The sequence below is a fragment of the Oratosquilla oratoria genome, chromosome 37 (assembly GCF_046742065.1).
Source record: "Oratosquilla oratoria isolate Oo_2021 chromosome 37, ASM4674206v1, whole genome shotgun sequence".
Taxonomy (NCBI): Eukaryota; Metazoa; Arthropoda; class Malacostraca; order Stomatopoda; family Squillidae; genus Oratosquilla; species Oratosquilla oratoria.
This window is the reverse complement of record NC_134813.1, coordinates 28,088,859-28,107,594: the sequence shown is the minus strand read 5'-3', so window position 1 is coordinate 28,107,594 and position 18,736 is coordinate 28,088,859. Positions and strand designations below refer to the sequence as shown.

Sequence of the window (18,736 nt, the reverse complement as noted above, 5' to 3'; positions counted from 1 at the left end):
GAGACCTGCAAGGACTGTGTGCATAAGTCATGTGAACACTGAAAGAGTTGAAACGAGACCTATGACTAGTAATGTGAAGTAATAGTGTCCTGTAGGGCTATTGAAGGCTGTCAGGGGTCTCAACTCTGGGGCAAGGGGAATTTGGAAATATCACGACATAAGGTCTATGGGCGTGAATACTACGTTATTTTCACCGACGGAGTGTAAGGGGTCTTACAATATAGGAGTGGGGGTGTCTATCTGGGATAGCTAGCTTATTTAATTTCTTGAAGTCTACTACTGATAGGAACCATCATGTTTAGGAACAATAAAGCGAGGGAAATTCAATTCACTGATTGATGATTCAATAATGTTCAGAGTAATTATGTATTGGATAAGGTTATCTATAATCAAGCGTTTACTATGTGGCATTCTGTATGCGGGAATGTAACGTGGTCTTGAATTCTCATGATGGGGTATGTGATGCTGAATGAGATAACTCCGAGGGGCACACCTTGAGTGGTAATAGTTTGTCTAAATTTGTAGCAAAGTGCAATCAAGTCTGCTTGTTCACCAGGGTTGAAATGTGATGCATTAATGGGCTCCTATGCCATGGGCACGTCAGAAGTTAGAGTACAAACTTAAGAAGTAGGTAATTGGTCATCCATGACTTTGATGCGTGAGGGATATACTTCAAAATAACAAATGTTTGTACCAACTGTGAGATGGAGGGGTGCATTAGTGTCACTGGCAATCATAGTGCAAGTGTGACCTTTCTTTGACATTGAGCTGATGGCTGAAAGGTGGGGATGCCACTGACACGGCAATTTTCTGGCATACAGAGTACATCAGTGTCTTAGGCTTGAAAAACATGTAGGTGTGTCTTTGTATACTCACGAGGGAATAGTGTTTTTGGGCTGATGAGCACTGCGTGAGTGTGTTTGAATATAGATAACACTTCTGATGCTGGGGAGGATGTGACGTTGAATTCCTCAATGAGGGGCAAGACATTTTTCTCAGTCGATGAAAAACCAACGGTATTTAATGAGTATATGCAGGAGGAGTTAGTATATTTGTTACGTTTGGAATGTCCACAGCTGTCAGTAATGTGGAAGAGGTAGAGTCCTGGGGAGGGTTTGGAGTGGTTGAACACTGGGAAATCTGTTGTATGAAAGTGGTGGAACAATCTGCTTAATCAGTTGTAAATCTATGGGGATATCAGCAGGAAAGTGAACGTCAGCTACGTAGGCGGTAACTGGAATGGATGGGTACTGATATTTGAAGCTAACGTCAAGGGAGAATTTACCGACGATCGGGAATGGTGCACCATCTATATTGCAAAAGTTGACGTCGGGGGGTTCCAAAATGGTGACACATTTTCTAGTAGTGCGGAGTTTATGGAAACTCTGAATTGACATTATTTTGACTAGGGAACCCGTGTCGAGAAATAGTTTCACTTTGGTGTTACTAAAAGTTGCATTGAACGTTAAGGAAGGGGGAGGCATGTCTGGGATATCCAGAGTATGAACAAGTAGGATTGACGTGGGAACTTCAGGGTATGGACTGACTGGCATTAATGTGCGTTGAATCATGGTGTTCCTTAGTCATAAAGGAGATGAGTTACGTGAATTTCTTACGGGAGAGTGATCTGGGGAGTTTGGTTTGTGTTGCCTCTGTGCTAATAGCACACGCCAACGATCAATCATGTGGAAATATGTTCCGTGGTGATCACAGTGACGGTTTGGTTGTGAAGGTTGTCTGTAGCAACTTGTGTTTGTAAGATGTCCTGGTTTGTGACAGTATATACAAACTAGTTGTGTTCTTAATGGAGAGCGTTGGCATGAGCGATGTCGTGTGCAAGATATATGTCTTGACTTTATGTTATGTGGTATGGACCGTGTGACTTGGGCTATTGTGTGGGTGGGTGCAATAGGTACTGACTGGCTCTGGATCTGAGTGATTGTGCTGTCATTGTCAGAGTCTTTCCTCGAGAATTCACCTAGCGTGATACCTGATGTAAATGGAATAGTACCAGCTTTTTGAGCGTGTGTCTGAATATAATTGGGATAGTTGTCGAAAATACGCCATATGTGAGACTGCGTGCTCCAATGTAACTTTGTCATCTGAGACCCAGTCGGAGTTTTTGAGGCTCTCTCAGTTTGTTTTCAAATATTGAAACAATTTTGACAGCTAATGAATATGGGGGGGGGGTGATCCAAGTGATTCAGATGATGCAAAGGACTTTTTAAAGTGTTCTTTGAAATCATGATAAGACTTAGTTTCCTCAAAAAGATCAAACTGAATAACATCACCACCTTATAGGTTATTTTTGTTTATTCTGGATGTTAGAATGGATATTTTACCTTTGTCGCCTGTGATATTTTTACGTGTTACTTCTGATTCAACCTCAGAGAGGAAACTAGGTAATATTATCTCATCCTTAACAACAGTGATAAGATTATGTGTTGTCATGGTGTTTTGTGTGGCAGGTGAATTATCCGAAGTGCCGTTAGCAGAAGAGGGATATGTCTGGCGTTTTGCAATTCAGAGCAGAGCGGTCCGTATGTCGTGTCAGAAAAAAAAATGAATAACTTCATAAAAACTCACACATACAATAACTGATGTTCCACGAATGTTGCTGTTTTCAGGAATCTTGCTGTTTTCGGGAATGGGATCGTGTCTTTGTAGGCTCGCGCGTTGGTTGCTCCTGGCGAGGTTGAGTCTCGTTTGCTAGACGATGCGCTGCTGGAGACTGGACGATGCAGGGAAGAGGGGTTGCCTCGTAAGTATGATGCTTAACGATACAGAGTAGATTGTGGGTGTGGCTATGTTCCACCAGAGTGTAGATCTCTGACGTATCTTCTCAGCAAGTGACTGCGCTTTGCATCAGTGGAGGTGACAAAGAAAATGGTGGCGGTTGTCAACAATATATTTTACACCTAGAATTCAAATAGTGGCGGTTGCCAACAATATATTATACATTTATTATTGTGATATAATCAGTCAGATTATTTACATTTATATACAGTATGGAACAGAGTATTGACACTCATGATTAATTTTAATTCTATATAATTTCTATTACAAGAAGTGCTAAATCATGATAACTAATATCATTTATATGGTAGAATCTGCCGCTTGAGAATGTATAGTATATAATATATAATATATAATATATAATATATGATATATAATATATAATATATAATATATATTATATAATATATAATATAGAATATATAATGTACAATGTATAAAGTATAATGTATAATGTATAATGTATGATGTATAATATATGATATATAATATAATATATAATATATAATATATAATATATAATATATAATACAGTATATAATATATAATAGATAATATTTAATATATGATATATAGTGTATAGTGTATAATGTATAATATATAATATATAATATATAATATATAGTATATGAATATATAATATATAATATATAATATATAATATATAATATATAATATATAATATATATAGTTTAGAATATATAATATGTAATATATAATATATAATATATAACATATAATATATAGTATATAATATATAATATATAATGCATGATATATAATATATATTATATAATATATAATATATAATATATGATATGCAATATATAATATATAATATATAATATATAATATATAATGTATAATGTATAATGTATAATGTATAATAGATAATATATAATATATAATATATAATATATAATTCATAATATAATATATAATATATAATATATAATATATAATACGAGAAAGTAATACAACATGGCACATACCAGAAACAGCAACAGCTCCAAGAAACTAGAAGATATGGTGGAGAGTCTTGTGAAAGCAAGAGAAGAGGACAGACAGTTCCTGATGCAAGCAAGGAAAGAAGACCAACAGTTCCTGAGCGAGCTGAAAGAGATAGTTAAACAACAAAGGCAGGAGATACAATATCTCAAATCGACTGTAGTTAATCTCCAAGCTAGAGTGGAAGACCTAGAGCAGTACACGAGGAGAGAAGATATCATCATCAGTGGTTTAAAGATTGTGAAAACGTATTCGGAAGCTGTGAAAGGTGACTCCGACTATAGTGCAGATAACAGTGGACAGAACATTGTAGAAAATCAAGTGATCCATTCTCTAAGTAACAAGGGAATACAGATCAGAGACACAGAGATATCAGCTTGCCATACACTGGGAAAAAGAAAACAGGACGGTACCCAAAATGTGATCGTGAGATTCGTTTCAAGAAAGTCGAAGGTGAACGTGCTGAAAAACGCCAAGAAATTGAAGGGGACGGGCGTCTACGTGAATGAACACCTGACAAAACGAACCGGAGAGATTGCCAAAACAGCACGCGACATGAGGAAACAAGGGAAGATCATCTCGACATGGACAAGAGACTGCAAGGTGTATATCAAGTGCAAGGATGAAAAAGAACATCAAGTAAGTAATCTTGAACAATTAGTTGAATTTCAATAGTTCACATTCCTTAATCTTCTAACACAAACATAACCATGAACACTACAACTAACACAAAAACTAAAACAAACATATCAAAAAACTGTTCCTCATGCCATACCCTTGTCCCCACCAATCACCTCAAATGTACATTATGCAAACATTTATATCATATCATGTGTGCAAATATACCCGTAAATACTGCCAAAAATAACCCCAATATTTTCAAAAACTGGTTCTGCCCAGACTGCTCAAAAACATTTCCCTATCAGGCCATCTCAAACACAGAAATAATTTTTTTGTTTTCCGCGCCACATCTCGCATCAAAAAACCCAGATGTATATACCGCCATTAAGAAGTATAAAGAAATAGACAAAATATCAGAAAAGAAATTTTCGATATTTAATCACAATGATACCCAAATTGACCCCGAATTAAATTTTTACTCAAAACTAACAAAAGACAGCGATTACTATAGTGATACACAATTTGACACAGTATTTCGTGATATTGATGGTTTCACACTAATTCACATCAATGCAAGGAGCCTAAACGCCAATTATCAGAAAATTGACTGTTATCTCAAGATACTCAATAAAAGCTTTGACGTTATAGTGATAAGCGAAACATGGATTGGCCCAGGATGTCTAGTAAACTTCTTACAAGAATATACTCCCTACAGTGCTAATAGACAGATCCAAAAAGGCGGCGGAGTCTCTATCTTCATAAAAAAATCAATTTCATGCAAACTAATAAATCAATCCATTAATTCGTATGAAAACCTATTTGATTGCGTAGCTGTTGAGATTTTCAGTAAAAAAAAAAAAAAAAAATACCGTCATAACAAGTATTTACAAAAAGCCAGGCACAAACATCAATGAGTTCACACATATGCTTGAAGAAATCATAACTCCATTTAGAAATAAAAATCTATATCTCTGTGGTGACTTCAACATAGATTTACTTAAGTATGAGACTCATGAACAAACAAGACACTTTACAGATATGATTTTCTCTTTAGGTATATATCCTTTGATAAATAAACCAACCCGAATAACAAATACAAGTGAAACATTGATAGATAACATTTTCACCAATATTGTAAACTCCGAGATTCATAGTGGTATCTTAAGTGATATAAGTGACCATCTACCGGTATTCACTATCAGTCCAAAAGAAATGCACTGCATAACAAAACCCAGAATTGTACTTAAACGTAAAATTGACGAAAAAGGTATTGCAAAATTAAATCAATGCTTAAAAGAAGAAAATTGGGATCAGGTTTACGAGTCAGAAAATGCCAATCCATCATATAACGAATTTGTAAGCATTATCATGAGTAATGTAAACAAATGCTGCCCAGAGAGAGAAGTAGAAATAAAACCACGTAACGTAAACTCAAAACCATGGTTTACAAACGGTCTTAAGAACGCGTGTCGAAAGAAAAACCAACTTTACAAGAAATCTATTAAAAGCAAGTCCTTGACAGACGAAAACAAATACAAAGTGTACAAAAACAAACTTACAACAATTTTACGCAACTGTGAAAAAAAATACTATGACACACTGCTTGAAGGTTATAAAGGTAATATAAAAAAGACATGGGAAGTAATAAACAACTTAACTAGGCACAAAATTAATAACACCAATGAATTCATAGACATTATTAAAAAAGGAAAAACTAAAAAAGAAGTGGCAAACGAATTTAATGAATTTTTCTCCCGTGTAGGACTTAACCTCGCGAAACAAATAAAGACAACACATCAAACTTATGAGACATTTTTGAAACACCGAATAAATAACACTATGTTTTTAAAACCCGTCACGGAAAACGAACTTATGAACACAGTAAAATCAATGCAGAACAAGAAATCACTCGATTGCACAGGAATCAATATGAACCTCATAAAACAAATTATTCCTATCATCAAAGATCATTTTCTGACAATATGCAATAAATCATTTGAACAAGGGATATTTCCAGATGCAATGAAAATAGCAAAAGTAATACCGATATTCAAATCAGCCGACAAATCAAGTTATAATAACTATAGACCAATTTCACTATTACCACAGTTTTCCAAAATTCTTGAAAAGTTATTCACAATTCGCATTGACTCATTTCTAAAAAAAAAATGACGTCATTTACCATAGTCAATATGGATTTCAACGAAATCTTTCAACGTCTACAGCAGTAATGGAATTAATTGAAGAGATAACTAACAATATAGAACAAAAGAAAAAGACAGCCGGCATATTTATTGATCTTAAAAAGGCATTTGACACAGTAAATCATGAAATCCTAATTCGAAAGGCCGAATACTATGGGCTAAGAGGTAAAGTTAATGACTGGTTAAAAAGTTATCTAAAAAACAGGAAACAATATGTAGCCATTGAGGAAGAAAGATCACACATTCTACCAGTTACATGCGGAGTACCTCAAGGTTCAGTTCTAGGACCCAAACTATTCTTACTATACATTAATGACATTACAAATGTATCCAACCTTATGAAATTTATACTGTTCGCCGACGATACCACCATTCTATGCTCCGATATAAATTCCGACAAACTGATCAAGACAATTAATGAAGGATTATGTCAACTATCCAACTGGTTTTCAGCCAATAAGCTATCCTTAAACGTATCAAAAACTAACTACCTGCTTCTCTACAAAAACAATGAAAGTACTAAGCCGATCAAAATAAACAACGAAATTATTGAAAAAGCGTCCGTCAGTAAATTCCTAGGCGTGTATTTAGACGATCAACTTAATTGGAAACATCATATAAATCACGTGATAAATAAGATATCCAAAACTTTAGGAATTATGCATAAAATGAGAAATATCCTCAATGAAAATACCCTACGTACCATTTATTGTAGTCTACTACTACCATACTTAAACTATTGTTCAGAAATTTGGGGTAATACTTATCAAACTAATCTTCAACGCATAATTACCTCTCTCTCTCAAAAAAAAAGGCACTGCGTATAATCTGCAATGTAGGTCGTTTGGAACATACAAACAGTTTATTTAAAAAACTAAATCTACTGAAATTCAATGACTTAATAAAGTACAAAACTGCCATTGTTATGCACCAAGTCTACAATAAACAAATGAATCAAAACATATTGAAATTTTACTCAACTTACGAAACTCGCTATGCGACTAGGCAAACAAACGACTTCTTTAAAACTCAATACAGAACAACCAAAAAAAGCCAATGCTTATCTATTAAATTATAGGTGTTAACACATGGAATAAACTGGAAAAGGATTTACCTAAGACAAAATGTTTATCAACATTCAAACGATACTTAAAAAAGTTTTTAATCTATAAGTATTAGTATATTGAACATTTCATGTCCATTTCATGGTTGTATTCATGGAGAAACTATCATGTACTGCCCAAGTCTGCCGCTCTTTTTTTTTCTATTCCAGCAGGTCACGGTGACCCGTATCTGCGTACTAAGCAATTATCGTACCGTCAACAATCGACCTGACCTCTCACCTCTCACCTGACCCCCACAAGTTGCGATGCTCGCTCGTGCCCCCGATTTCTACGTGAGGTCGGAGTTAGCGGACGTCGTGTCGCATGTCATTGTGTGTGTGTGTGTATATATGTGTATGCATGTATGTGTGTATATATGTATATATGTGTGTAGATGCGTATGTACCATACTAACATGTAAAAAAAAAAGAAAAAAAAATCCTTAAGGGAGAGCAACTCCCCATAAGCTTTGCTTCTCGCTCTCCCTTTTCAACTACCAATTTTGTAAAAAAAAAATGTATATATGTATGTCTAATTGTATTTAATATTGTTGAATAAACCTATACTACTACTACTATATATGATATATAATGTATAATGTATAATATATAATACATAATATATAATATATAATATATAATACATAATACATAATGCATAATATATAATATATAATACATAATACATAATACATAATATATAATATATAATATATAATATATAATATATAATATATAATATATAATATATAATAATATACAATATGTAATATATAATATACGTAATATATAATATATGATATATAATACATAATATATAACATATAACATATAACATATAATATATAATATATAATAATATAATAATATACAATATGTAATTTATAATATATAATATATAATATATAATATGTAATATATAATATATAATATATAATATGTAATATATAATATATAATATATGATATATAATATATAATATATAATATATAATATATGATATATCATAAATAATATATAATATATAACATAATACATAATACATAATGTAATGAATACATATAATATAATATAAAAGACGTCATTCAACTTACTAAAATGTTGTGTTATCAGTAATTGTCAATGATGTATTTTTTATCATTTTTCAGATCATGACTGCACGCCTTATCATGCATTCAAATCAGGTGGTTGCTAAGGTCGTTATATCGCCTCGTAAGTCGCCGTATATATACCAGTGGAAACGATTCGAGCATCAGTCTTGGTGGGGTCTTCAGACGGACACCATGGCGCGCTTGTTCCTAATCACGATCCTTTCCTTCGCCTTGGCTGCTCGTGCGGGTAGGCTTACAAAACTACTGCTGAATGCTGCTGAGCAAAGCATAATCAGCATCGATACATTTTCTTATGAGCTTAGTTACTCGAAAATATATTCTATCATAGAGGGAAGGGTCTAGGGTTCTTTTTAATGTGGTCTCAAGTGACACTTTTCTCAATACTTTCTTTCAGCCACCTATGAAGGAGTGCGTTGCTCCACAGAGTGCCCGGTAACTGGCACTCAAAAGCTCAGCTACGCCCCTGGACAAACCTATGTCTATAATCAACATGGGGAGTCCAACCTTCGTTTCGAGAATGTGGAGAACGCAAACACCCGGGTCGAATGGAGCTCCATGGTAGAACTGTCGGTGCTTACGCCCTGCGACGTGGCCATTACCATCAAAGAGTTCCAGATGAACGGGAAGGACTCGAGCGCCGTGCCAGAGTTGGCCGAGGTGTCTGAGCGTCCTCTCATCATGGCCATCAGCGATGGGAAGGTGCAGCACGTGTGCGTCGATCCTCAGGACAACACGTGGGCCGTCAACGCCAAGATGAGTGTGGCCTCCTACCTCCAGAACACTCTCCCATCCTTCTCGGAAATCAACAAGGAAACCATCATCACAGAGGTAAGGCTCACTACAGCTATATTCTCCAATTTTTCAGTCAACGACATCAGGGATTGCTCCTCTCCAAGATCTAACAAGATTATAGCTCTGACCGATCTCATTTCTCTTTCCTCAGAGGGACATCCAGGGTAAGTGCCCCACCAGCTACACCCTGACTCACGTCTCTGAAACTGATATGCAAGTGGTCAAGGAGAAGGACAACAAGAGGTGCGAGGACCGTTTCTACCGTCCGGCTGAAACGATGAACAACCTACCCTGGCTCAACATGCCTCTTCCTCTCGAGGAATCCAGCTCGACTTGTCAGCAAAACATCCAGAGTGGTCTCTACACTTCCATCGAGTGTACTGACACCAACGTCCTCAAACCCATGTACGGCGTCTACAAACACATCAAGGCTGTACAAAAGGCCACCCTTCAGTTCGAGTCCCAGGTAGAGGTGGACCCTGCCCTCCTCACCTTCTCGTCCGACCACCTGGTTAAGAAAGAGCTCAAGTTCGACTTCACCACTCCCAAGAAGAGGGACACTGTTGTTCCCAGACTCGACGCGATCACCAAAGACATTTGCGCCAAGGTCGAAAACACTGTCGAGTCTGAGACAGCCGCCCTTGTCTACCATGGAATGACTCTGCTCCGCCATGCTCCTGATTCTCACGTCAAGGCTATCCTCGACAATATTCGTGCTGGCGCCTACTGCCCCAACTGGCACAAGCTCGAACAGATGTACCTCGACGCCATCGCCTTCCTCAGTGAGTCTGGAGCCGTTCCCGTTATGGTGGAAGAGATTTCGCAAGGAAGGGCCTCCTCAGGAAGAACTGCCCTTTACGCCGCAGCCCTTCACATGATGCCCCGTCCCAATGCCTTCGCCATCAAGTCACTCGCCCCTCTAGTCACGATGGACCATCCCCCTAAGACCGTCCTTTTGGCAGCTGCTTCCATGGTCAGTACCTACATCCGCCAACACCCTAGATACAGAGAGGAAGGGCTCGTCGATGAGATCATCATGCTGGCCACCAGTAAGCTTGCCGAGACATGCCACGGAGCTACACCCGAGGAACGCGAACATGCCAAACTCCTCCTTAAGGCACTTGGTAACGTAGGATACATCCCCGAACCTGTATCTTCCACAATCAAGCAATGCATCAATGATGTCAGTGTTGAAACTTCGGTTCGCGTCGTGGCCGCCCAGGCCTATAGGAAAGTGCCCTGCAACTTATGGGTAAGTTCCAAAACAATGGCTTTCTTCACACATTATTTACTTATTTCAATCCAGTTATGAAAGAGGAAGACGCACACTCAGCTTTACCCACCTTTTCTAGTACCCACGTGAGTTGTTGCACCACTACTATGACAAGAAGGAAGAAACCGAAATACGATCAGCAGCCTACCTTAATGCAATCCGCTGTATTGACGATATGACTGAGATAAGCCACATCATCGACTCTGCAATCAAGGAAACCAACATTCAGGGTACGTTATATCAGATTTCAGGGTTACATGCATAAATTTTATGAAATGGTGTTCTTTAGCAATTCTAGGTTTGCTTTTCTTATCCACAAAAAGGACACTTTATCTTCTTGTTGTGTCCTTCAGTCATATATCCACGCTGCTGAGGAACTTGTATCCTGAACCAGGCCGACGTAGTACTTGTACTCGTATATACATATATATATATACATATATATATATATATATATATATATATATATATATATATATATATTTATATACATATATATACATATGCAAAGTAGACTACTTGCATATACATATACATACACATATACATATACATATGCATATACATACATATACATGTATATATATATATATATACATATATATATATATATATATATATATATATATATATATATACATAGTTATACATACGCGTACATCTATACAATGTGTATGTAGACTATGTGCGTATGTATGTACAACATTTATGTATACATGTATGTGTAAATGAATATAGAATATATCAAGTTCACATGAAAATTGTTTTATATTTTTTTCTTACAGTGCGCAGTTTGGTGCTCACTCATCTGAAGAATCTTCAGGAAACAGATTCCCCCAACAAGGATCACCTCCGTTACCTCCTCTCCGGTACTGTCCTCCCCGGTGACTACAGTGAAGACATCAGAAAGTTTTCGAGAAACACGGAACTCTCTTATTTCTTCCGAACTCTTGGTCTGGGAGCCGAAATCGACTCCAATCTCGTCTATTCCCGCAAGTCGGTCCTTCCACGCTCCCTTAACTTCAACGTCACGGTCGACACACTTGGAAACATGATGAACTTGGCGGAAGTAGGTGCCAGGGTTGAGGGCTTCAACTCACTTGTGGATGATGTATTTGGTCCCAAAGGATATCTGAAGTCTACTCCCTTCAACCATATCATCGGAGACATTTCGAACTTTGTTCAAGGCAGAGGATTCAAGATTGCTGATTATTTGATGGGAACATTCAGGTCTAAGAGGAGCGTCGAATTCCCAGCTGTCGAAACTTTCCTTGAAACCAACGTGCGCTCTCGCAAACACGAAGACAAACAACCCCATATTGACCTGTACCTCCGTCTCTTTGGTCAGGAAGTCTCTTTCGCCTCTCTGAACTCTGAACTCAAAAACATCGACGTGGATATGATTATTAGTGATTTATTCACCTTCTTGGACCAAGCTATGTCCAAGACTCAGATAAAGACGGCCAGGACTCTTCCTTTCGATTTGGACTACACTATTCCTACCATGCAAGGAATCCCGCTTCACTTGGACCTGGGTGGAGCAGCAGTTCTTAGTCTGGACGTGGATGCTGAGGTCGACGTAAAGAATATAATTTCCAGTGACAACCCACAGGCCTTCATAGCACTTGTACCAGGCTTAGATGTAGAGCTCGACGGCTTCGTTGGATTCAAGTCTGTACTCAAACATGGCATCAAGATGAAGAACAATCTCCACATTTCCCATGGTGGAAAGATCAGGATCGATCTCAAGAAGGGAGAAGCCCTATCTATCAAGTGGGACCTCCCCGAAAAGTGGGACATCATTTCATTCAAGAGTCAAACTTATATGCTCAATGAAAAGATCCAAGTACTAAACGAAAACCCAGAGCATAAAATCCTTCCTGAAGGTATCAACGATGTTCGTCTTGTGGAAAAGAATGAGTGCACCGATTTCTTTGAAAACCCACTCGGTCTTCGGTTCTGCTATATCCTCAATCTCCCCGATCCTCTTCATAGCAGTTCCATGCCATTTGGCAAACCACTTGAATTCAGTCTTACTGCAGAAAAAGCCGAAGCTTCGATGGAAGGCTACGCAATTACGGCAACCTTGACCAACGAAGTTGAGAACAAAGCTATCGACTTCGTCGTAGATACTCCTGGATCTACCATCCCTCGTGAATGTAAGGCCAAGATATCCTATACGAAGCAAGACAACTCTCATATTGCACTTGTTTCCATCACTTCCACACTCTTGGAGTATTCTGCTCAGACCACCTTTGTCAACGATGCTGAGAACAAGGCCCTGGAAATGTTGTGGAAGTACAAGCTAATAAATATGGCCGACGAATACGCCCACGCTTTCAAGACTGACCTCCAGATCAAAACAACGGATACTCACAAGAAGCTGGGTCTCATTCTTTACTACAGCCCCAGTTGGACCTTCCAGCCTGAGTCGCAAATATTCGAAGCGTCTTGGCTTACTGCTACTCAAGACAAATTAACTAATATCGATGTCACAGTCAGAACCAACAACATCTTGAGGAATCTCATTCAAATTGATCTTGAAGGTATGCTGATTTGATTCTAAATTTCTATGAATATGATACAAAATAATCTATTTATACAAATGGAGTCACGGTCACATCTTTTCTGTTTTCTTTGCAGCCGGTATAGATGTGCGATTCTCTTATCTCCTTCACATGCCGAGCATAGACAACATTCGCAAATGGGAAGTAGATATTGAAGTATTAGCCTGGAAACTACACGAACACATCAGAACTATAGAAGAGTCTGAAGACAGTGCCCAATGGTCCACCAAATGTAGCCTAATGAAGGGAGAACGCACGTATATTGGTATTGAAACTATTACTAAGAAGAGCGGTACTTTCCCCATCAACTTCAACATTGATATGGATACCACAGGTGAGGCTATTGTATGGTAAACTGGTAGACTACTCTATTGCCTCGCTGAAGGTGAAAGTACATTCCGAGAAGTAGAAAGTCATCATGACATTCCTTCAAATCTTTTTTCATAGCTATCCTGGGTGAGATCGAACTGCGATCACTTAATAAGGTGCAACATGATGGAACAGAAATGAAAGTCACTTGGGATCTTGAAAATAGAAAGACCACTGAGCAAATTATTCATATTTTGGCATCATTCATGAAGAATGAGGCTGAGAAGTTATCCTACGAAACCAAACTACAGGTAAAGCATTTTCATATTAACGATTATGCAAATATATGTCTACAAATCTTTTGAATTTGTTTAGAGGTGCTAGGGAATATTTGACCAAAATGTCGATAACAGCTGTAATTCATGAACTAGAATATGACGTTATTTCCTAAATTTGATCGAGTTTCCATTTTTTTCTCTCTCTCTTAGTTCCACATACCCAAACTAACTGAACGTTTGGATATTGTTGGACATATCGATCACGTTGAGGAATCCAAGTACGACGTCGTGACCACTTTTATGCACAATGACCAAGTTGTATACGAAGTCAAGGGCCCTGTCACGCTGATCCTGAATAACAAGAAGTGGCTTCAGGAGATGGAGCTTGAAATCACAGGGTTCAGCGAGGGACCTCATAAATTTACAACTGTTATGGAAAATTCAAACAAAGTTAAAAAAATGGTCGTCGATTTGAGGGACCCCACCGGCATTCTTCTCAACTCCATGGTTGATAGGACACTCATTTCTGAGGAGGAGAGTGACATAAAAACTAGCTTTGCATTCTTCTTGCTAACAGACACCAAGGCAGATTTCCATCTATCTAAGGATACGATTCATATCAATTTTAACAGTGTCATGTTCCCACAAGAAAGCTACCGACAAAGGATTAAAGGTTTCATAGATCAAGACTTTAGGGGTAAAGTTATTAAATCTGACCTTCTTTGGGATGCCGAAAATGATGAGTCAAAGAAGATCAGCATCGAGACTAATTACGACTTCCCTGAAGGCGGTCCTCTCACTATGCAGTAAGTTGATTAAAAGTGCAGGTTTGATGATCATCTTAAAGATCACCTTTCTTGTGCAATATAATCAAGAGCAAAAGTAGTTTTCCCTTAATGTCTTCTCTCCATCTGTTTCTCTTTACAGTGGCGGTGTTGTTTGGAGAGGCGAACCCCATCAGTACAACCTGAAGGTGCAACTAGCTTCACCTCTTCGTATATTTGAAGGCCATAATGAAGTTGATTTGGTTTGGACCACACCTGCCCAGCAAACTTTGAATATCCGAGCTCTCCTCGACAAGCACACTCATTCTAACGACAAATCATCTATGGGAACTCTCATTCACTTCAAGACAATACATGACAACATCTACGAATGGAAAGGAGAATATAATCATGAGTACTTGCATGAACCTATGAACTACAAACTGGATGCCGGTCTCACACTGAAGTCACCTGAGATTGAAGAAATTGTTTCCGTAATCCATGCGCATTACAAAAATACTGAAAATGAAAGAGAAGTCCTTTTCAAGGTATGCAACTCTGCATGTTCTAGACCTCGTCGAATGTAATTTCCTTCTCTAATTACTTGTGTATAAGTCCCCATCTAATACCCCTCTTATTTCTTCCTTGCACAGGCTGATATCTCTAAGAGCAAACTGCCGGAGCCCATAGTGGCCATCTTGAGCAAATTTACGGAAAACACTTTCGAGGCCAAAATTACTTTCGACTACGCAGGTAAGATTAGTAGTATCGAGTCCGAGAAGAAGGAAGACGGTTCCATGCGTCTTGAAATGGTTAAGAACGACGAAACGTACTTCAACATAAGGATTTCCCAGCCTGAACCTCTTGCATGGAACGTGCAAATCGAGACACCTTCCCGCACTCTGGAGGCCTTGACCAGATTGGATTCGACCAAGGCATCAGTCCAACTCTGGACCAACAAGGAAAAGAGTGAAGACAAATTTGAGGTTTCCGGTAATGTGGTGACCAAAGAAGTTCGAGGCACACAAGGAACACGAATTGAAGGTAAAGTCAGCTACCCTGGCCTGTCCAAGGATATCCTGGTTTCTGCTGAGTATGGATTCTCCCCACTGGCCGTAGTAGGCTCTCTCGAGCTGGACATCTTCCAGACTCATGATGATATGATCGTCCTGACTCTGCAGGGGACCAAGAAATCAGAAGGAAGCTACAAAACCGAAGTGTCCGTATCTGCAAAGGTAAGCTCATCATACAAGTGAAACTCTTAGTTTTCTATGAAAATAAAATTCAGTATAACGTTTACCAGTAATTACTAATGCATGTTCTTTTCCTATCAATTCAGGCTCTGAAGTTCAACCCTACAATAGTTCTTGACACTGCACTTACATCCTCGACAAAAGGCATTGAACTACACTATACATATGATCCCGCAGTACCACGAAAATCCATTGCCCTGAAGTACGAAAGAGTCGTTCCAGAAGAAGGTATTCTATCGGCCAAACTGAAAACACCTTCCATTGACATGGAAATTTCCACCAACCTACGATCCGAAAAGACAAATCACTGTCATGGACTCAACCTTGACACACATTATGTCCTGCAGTCTCAGGAATACGAAATCAAGAGCCACCTCTGTTATCCCGCTCATGCAGAAATTGTGGCTTTCAAGAAAGGCGACGAAAATAATAAAAAGTACTTCTTGAACGCCGGATGGAGGAGTCCTGGCAAAATTGAATTGGACCTTAAGGTCGAAAAACCCTGGGAGAATCAACTCGACAGGTTTGCTAATGTCGTTGGTATCAAGGCCGAGCTAACGTCCCCCATTACTCTGGATCTGGAAGGTCATTATCACCACGAAGAAGTAGAAGAAAACATGGTTTGTATCTACGTGCTCCGATGATAGTATCCTTTGATGATATGTAAATATCGATTCTATATTATCCTATCAATCTGACCATCTTACTCTCTTATTGCAGAAGGAGATTATGGAAACGATTAAAACTCAAGTAGAAACTTTCATTCAATGGTGGCAATCCATTTATCATCAACTGGAAGAAGATGCTGCAAGCCAAAGTGTAGAATTGCCTATTGTTGAAGCGGACAAGGTTTTGCTTTATTTCCGCAACGAATTTATGCACATTTATGAGGACCTTCGTAAGGATGAAGTGATTCCCGACTTTTATCACGTTTTCCAAGTTTTAATCAACGAATTACACACAATCATAACTCAGTCTCACGAGGCTTACCTTTATGCCAGCGAGGTCATAACTCAAATCTACACCGAATATGCGGAATTTATGTTCAAAATCTCAAAAGCTTACCAATCTGAAATAATGGAAACCCTTGTGCAAACCAGAACGGGTGAGTAAAAGAATGTGCAACAACTCTTAGTGCATGCTTGCAAATGTCCCTTTAAGATAATCGATCTGTGTAAAATGCTTAAAATCACGATTTTCTTTTCCCAGTTCTAATTCAACTGAAGGACCTGTACGAGAAAAACCAACTGACCCCAGAGACCATAATGCAGACTCTTAAAGGCACCTCCCTATGGGAGAAGATCGAGGAGTTAGCGAAAAGATTGCAGGAGGAACATCCACAAGAATACCAAGCTATCGTCGATGTGTGGAATGTCGTCAACGGTGAATATAACCCAGTCGAAATCATGAACCACATCAAGACTTTGTATCCCAAGGAATGGGAAACTGTCATCGACATCCTGGGTCATGTTATACAAGACATCAAAATTGATGCTAACAAAGTATACAGAAGGCTTATGCAGAGACCATTAATCCGCAAGGTCATCGAGTGGTTCCTTCACAGCTTTGGATTAGTAAGTGTTACTTCACTGGTTCTAAAAAGTTTGGAGTAACGAGATTAAATGTGAACACTGTATTTGTTTTAAGCGTGAATATTGATTTTCATTGTCTAAGCTCAACTCTCATTCCCTTCCAGGAAAACATCCCTCAAGCAGAAGAAGTGCTTCGTTTCCTCTATCAACTTCTCGAGGAAACTCTTCAACTCAACTACAGCAAGAAGGAAGGAAGACTTCACTTGGTTCTTCCTCTCAACCGTCCTGTGTATTCTTTAACAACGGTCCCCTACGGAGTTTCTCCTAGACTTCCTGTATGGAAGAACTTGATTGGCCTCTTCCAAACCTTGATTCCTATGCAGTACAAGTTCTTCAATGCCCTCACATCTTCTCCTGCAATATACTATGGAGATGGGAAAATGTACACCTTCGATGGAATGATGCTGAAACTGCCCGTGACCCCATGTCAATATATCCTGACTACTGATGGCTACGATCATGTTACTGTCAGAGTCTTGCCTGAGAACAAGTACGAATTTGGAATCACTGTCGACAATGGGCGGCACAAGATTATCATCGACAGCGAGTACAAGGTTTACTTCGACGATCAGGAGCAAACAGAAGAAAAAGCGTCAATCGACTCCTACGCCACTGTTTCGCAACATACCGACGAGGTGACTGCAAGAGGAAGAAGCCTTTACCTGATCGTGTCCAAAACCTCACCAACCTTCCGACTCTATGCCAGCGTTGAGCGTCTGGGTCGCCTGGAAGGTCTAATGGGTACTTTGAACAACTTCCAGGGTGACGACATGATGATGCCCAACGGCGAACTTGCACCCGATGCTCCTACTTTCCTCAAGAGCTGGCAAGTGGACTCATGTTAAGCCTTTTGCTTCACACCTATGATGGAAGTCAGTAATGATCAGCGTTAAATATCATACACGAAAAAATACTTTTGCCATTTAAATTGTAAATTAATAGGCGAAATAGAAAATATATAAATGTATATAAAAACTAAAACCAGCAAATAAAAAAACGAATAAATACTTTGTATATAATCCTTTTAGCCTAATGTCATGCATGCCGCAAGGTTTCTTATAAGCT

At 38.4% G+C, this 18,736-nt stretch overlaps 2 protein-coding genes across 2 annotated transcripts in view; both read left to right on the top strand.

Annotated features, from left to right (window-relative positions):
• LOC143019587 (vitellogenin-like) overlaps nucleotides 1–18,674 on the top strand; it is a 37,882-nt gene extending 19,208 nt beyond the window's left edge. Inside the window, exons 2-13 of the mRNA XM_076175364.1 lie at nucleotides 9,787–10,887; nucleotides 10,988–11,138; nucleotides 11,694–13,454; nucleotides 13,552–13,809; nucleotides 13,923–14,095; nucleotides 14,273–14,868; nucleotides 14,990–15,374; nucleotides 15,480–16,061; nucleotides 16,166–16,699; nucleotides 16,800–17,184; nucleotides 17,289–17,653; nucleotides 17,776–18,674. Of these exons, the coding sequence (XP_076031479.1) occupies nucleotides 9,787–10,887; nucleotides 10,988–11,138; nucleotides 11,694–13,454; nucleotides 13,552–13,809; nucleotides 13,923–14,095; nucleotides 14,273–14,868; nucleotides 14,990–15,374; nucleotides 15,480–16,061; nucleotides 16,166–16,699; nucleotides 16,800–17,184; nucleotides 17,289–17,653; nucleotides 17,776–18,516 (7,032 nt within the window). The 3' untranslated portion in view covers nucleotides 18,517–18,674. The remainder of the gene's footprint in view (nucleotides 1–9,786; nucleotides 10,888–10,987; nucleotides 11,139–11,693; nucleotides 13,455–13,551; nucleotides 13,810–13,922; nucleotides 14,096–14,272; nucleotides 14,869–14,989; nucleotides 15,375–15,479; nucleotides 16,062–16,165; nucleotides 16,700–16,799; nucleotides 17,185–17,288; nucleotides 17,654–17,775) is intronic.
• LOC143019313 (vitellogenin-like) lies at nucleotides 9,000–9,745 on the top strand. Its single transcript, XM_076174953.1, has 3 exons — nucleotides 9,000–9,069; nucleotides 9,238–9,676; nucleotides 9,709–9,745. Exons 1-3 carry the CDS (start codon nucleotides 9,015–9,017, stop codon nucleotides 9,743–9,745), a joined length of 531 nt encoding a protein of 176 aa, XP_076031068.1. The 5' UTR covers nucleotides 9,000–9,014.
• Nucleotides 18,675–18,736: the final 62 nt, after the last annotated feature.

Excerpts from the sequence above, each read along its gene's own strand:
- LOC143019313 (XM_076174953.1), top strand. The coding sequence starts at position 9,015 with ATGGCGCGCTTGTTCCTAATCACGATCCTTTCCTTCGCCTTGGCTGCT. Across the intron at positions 9,070-9,237 it reads CGCCTTGGCTGCTCGTGCGG|CCACCTATGAAGGAGTGCGT; the intron begins GTAGGCTTACAA and ends ACTTTCTTTCAG. Across the intron at positions 9,677-9,708 it reads ACCATCATCACAGAGGTAAG|TCAACGACATCAGGGATTGC; the intron begins GCTCACTACAGC and ends CCAATTTTTCAG.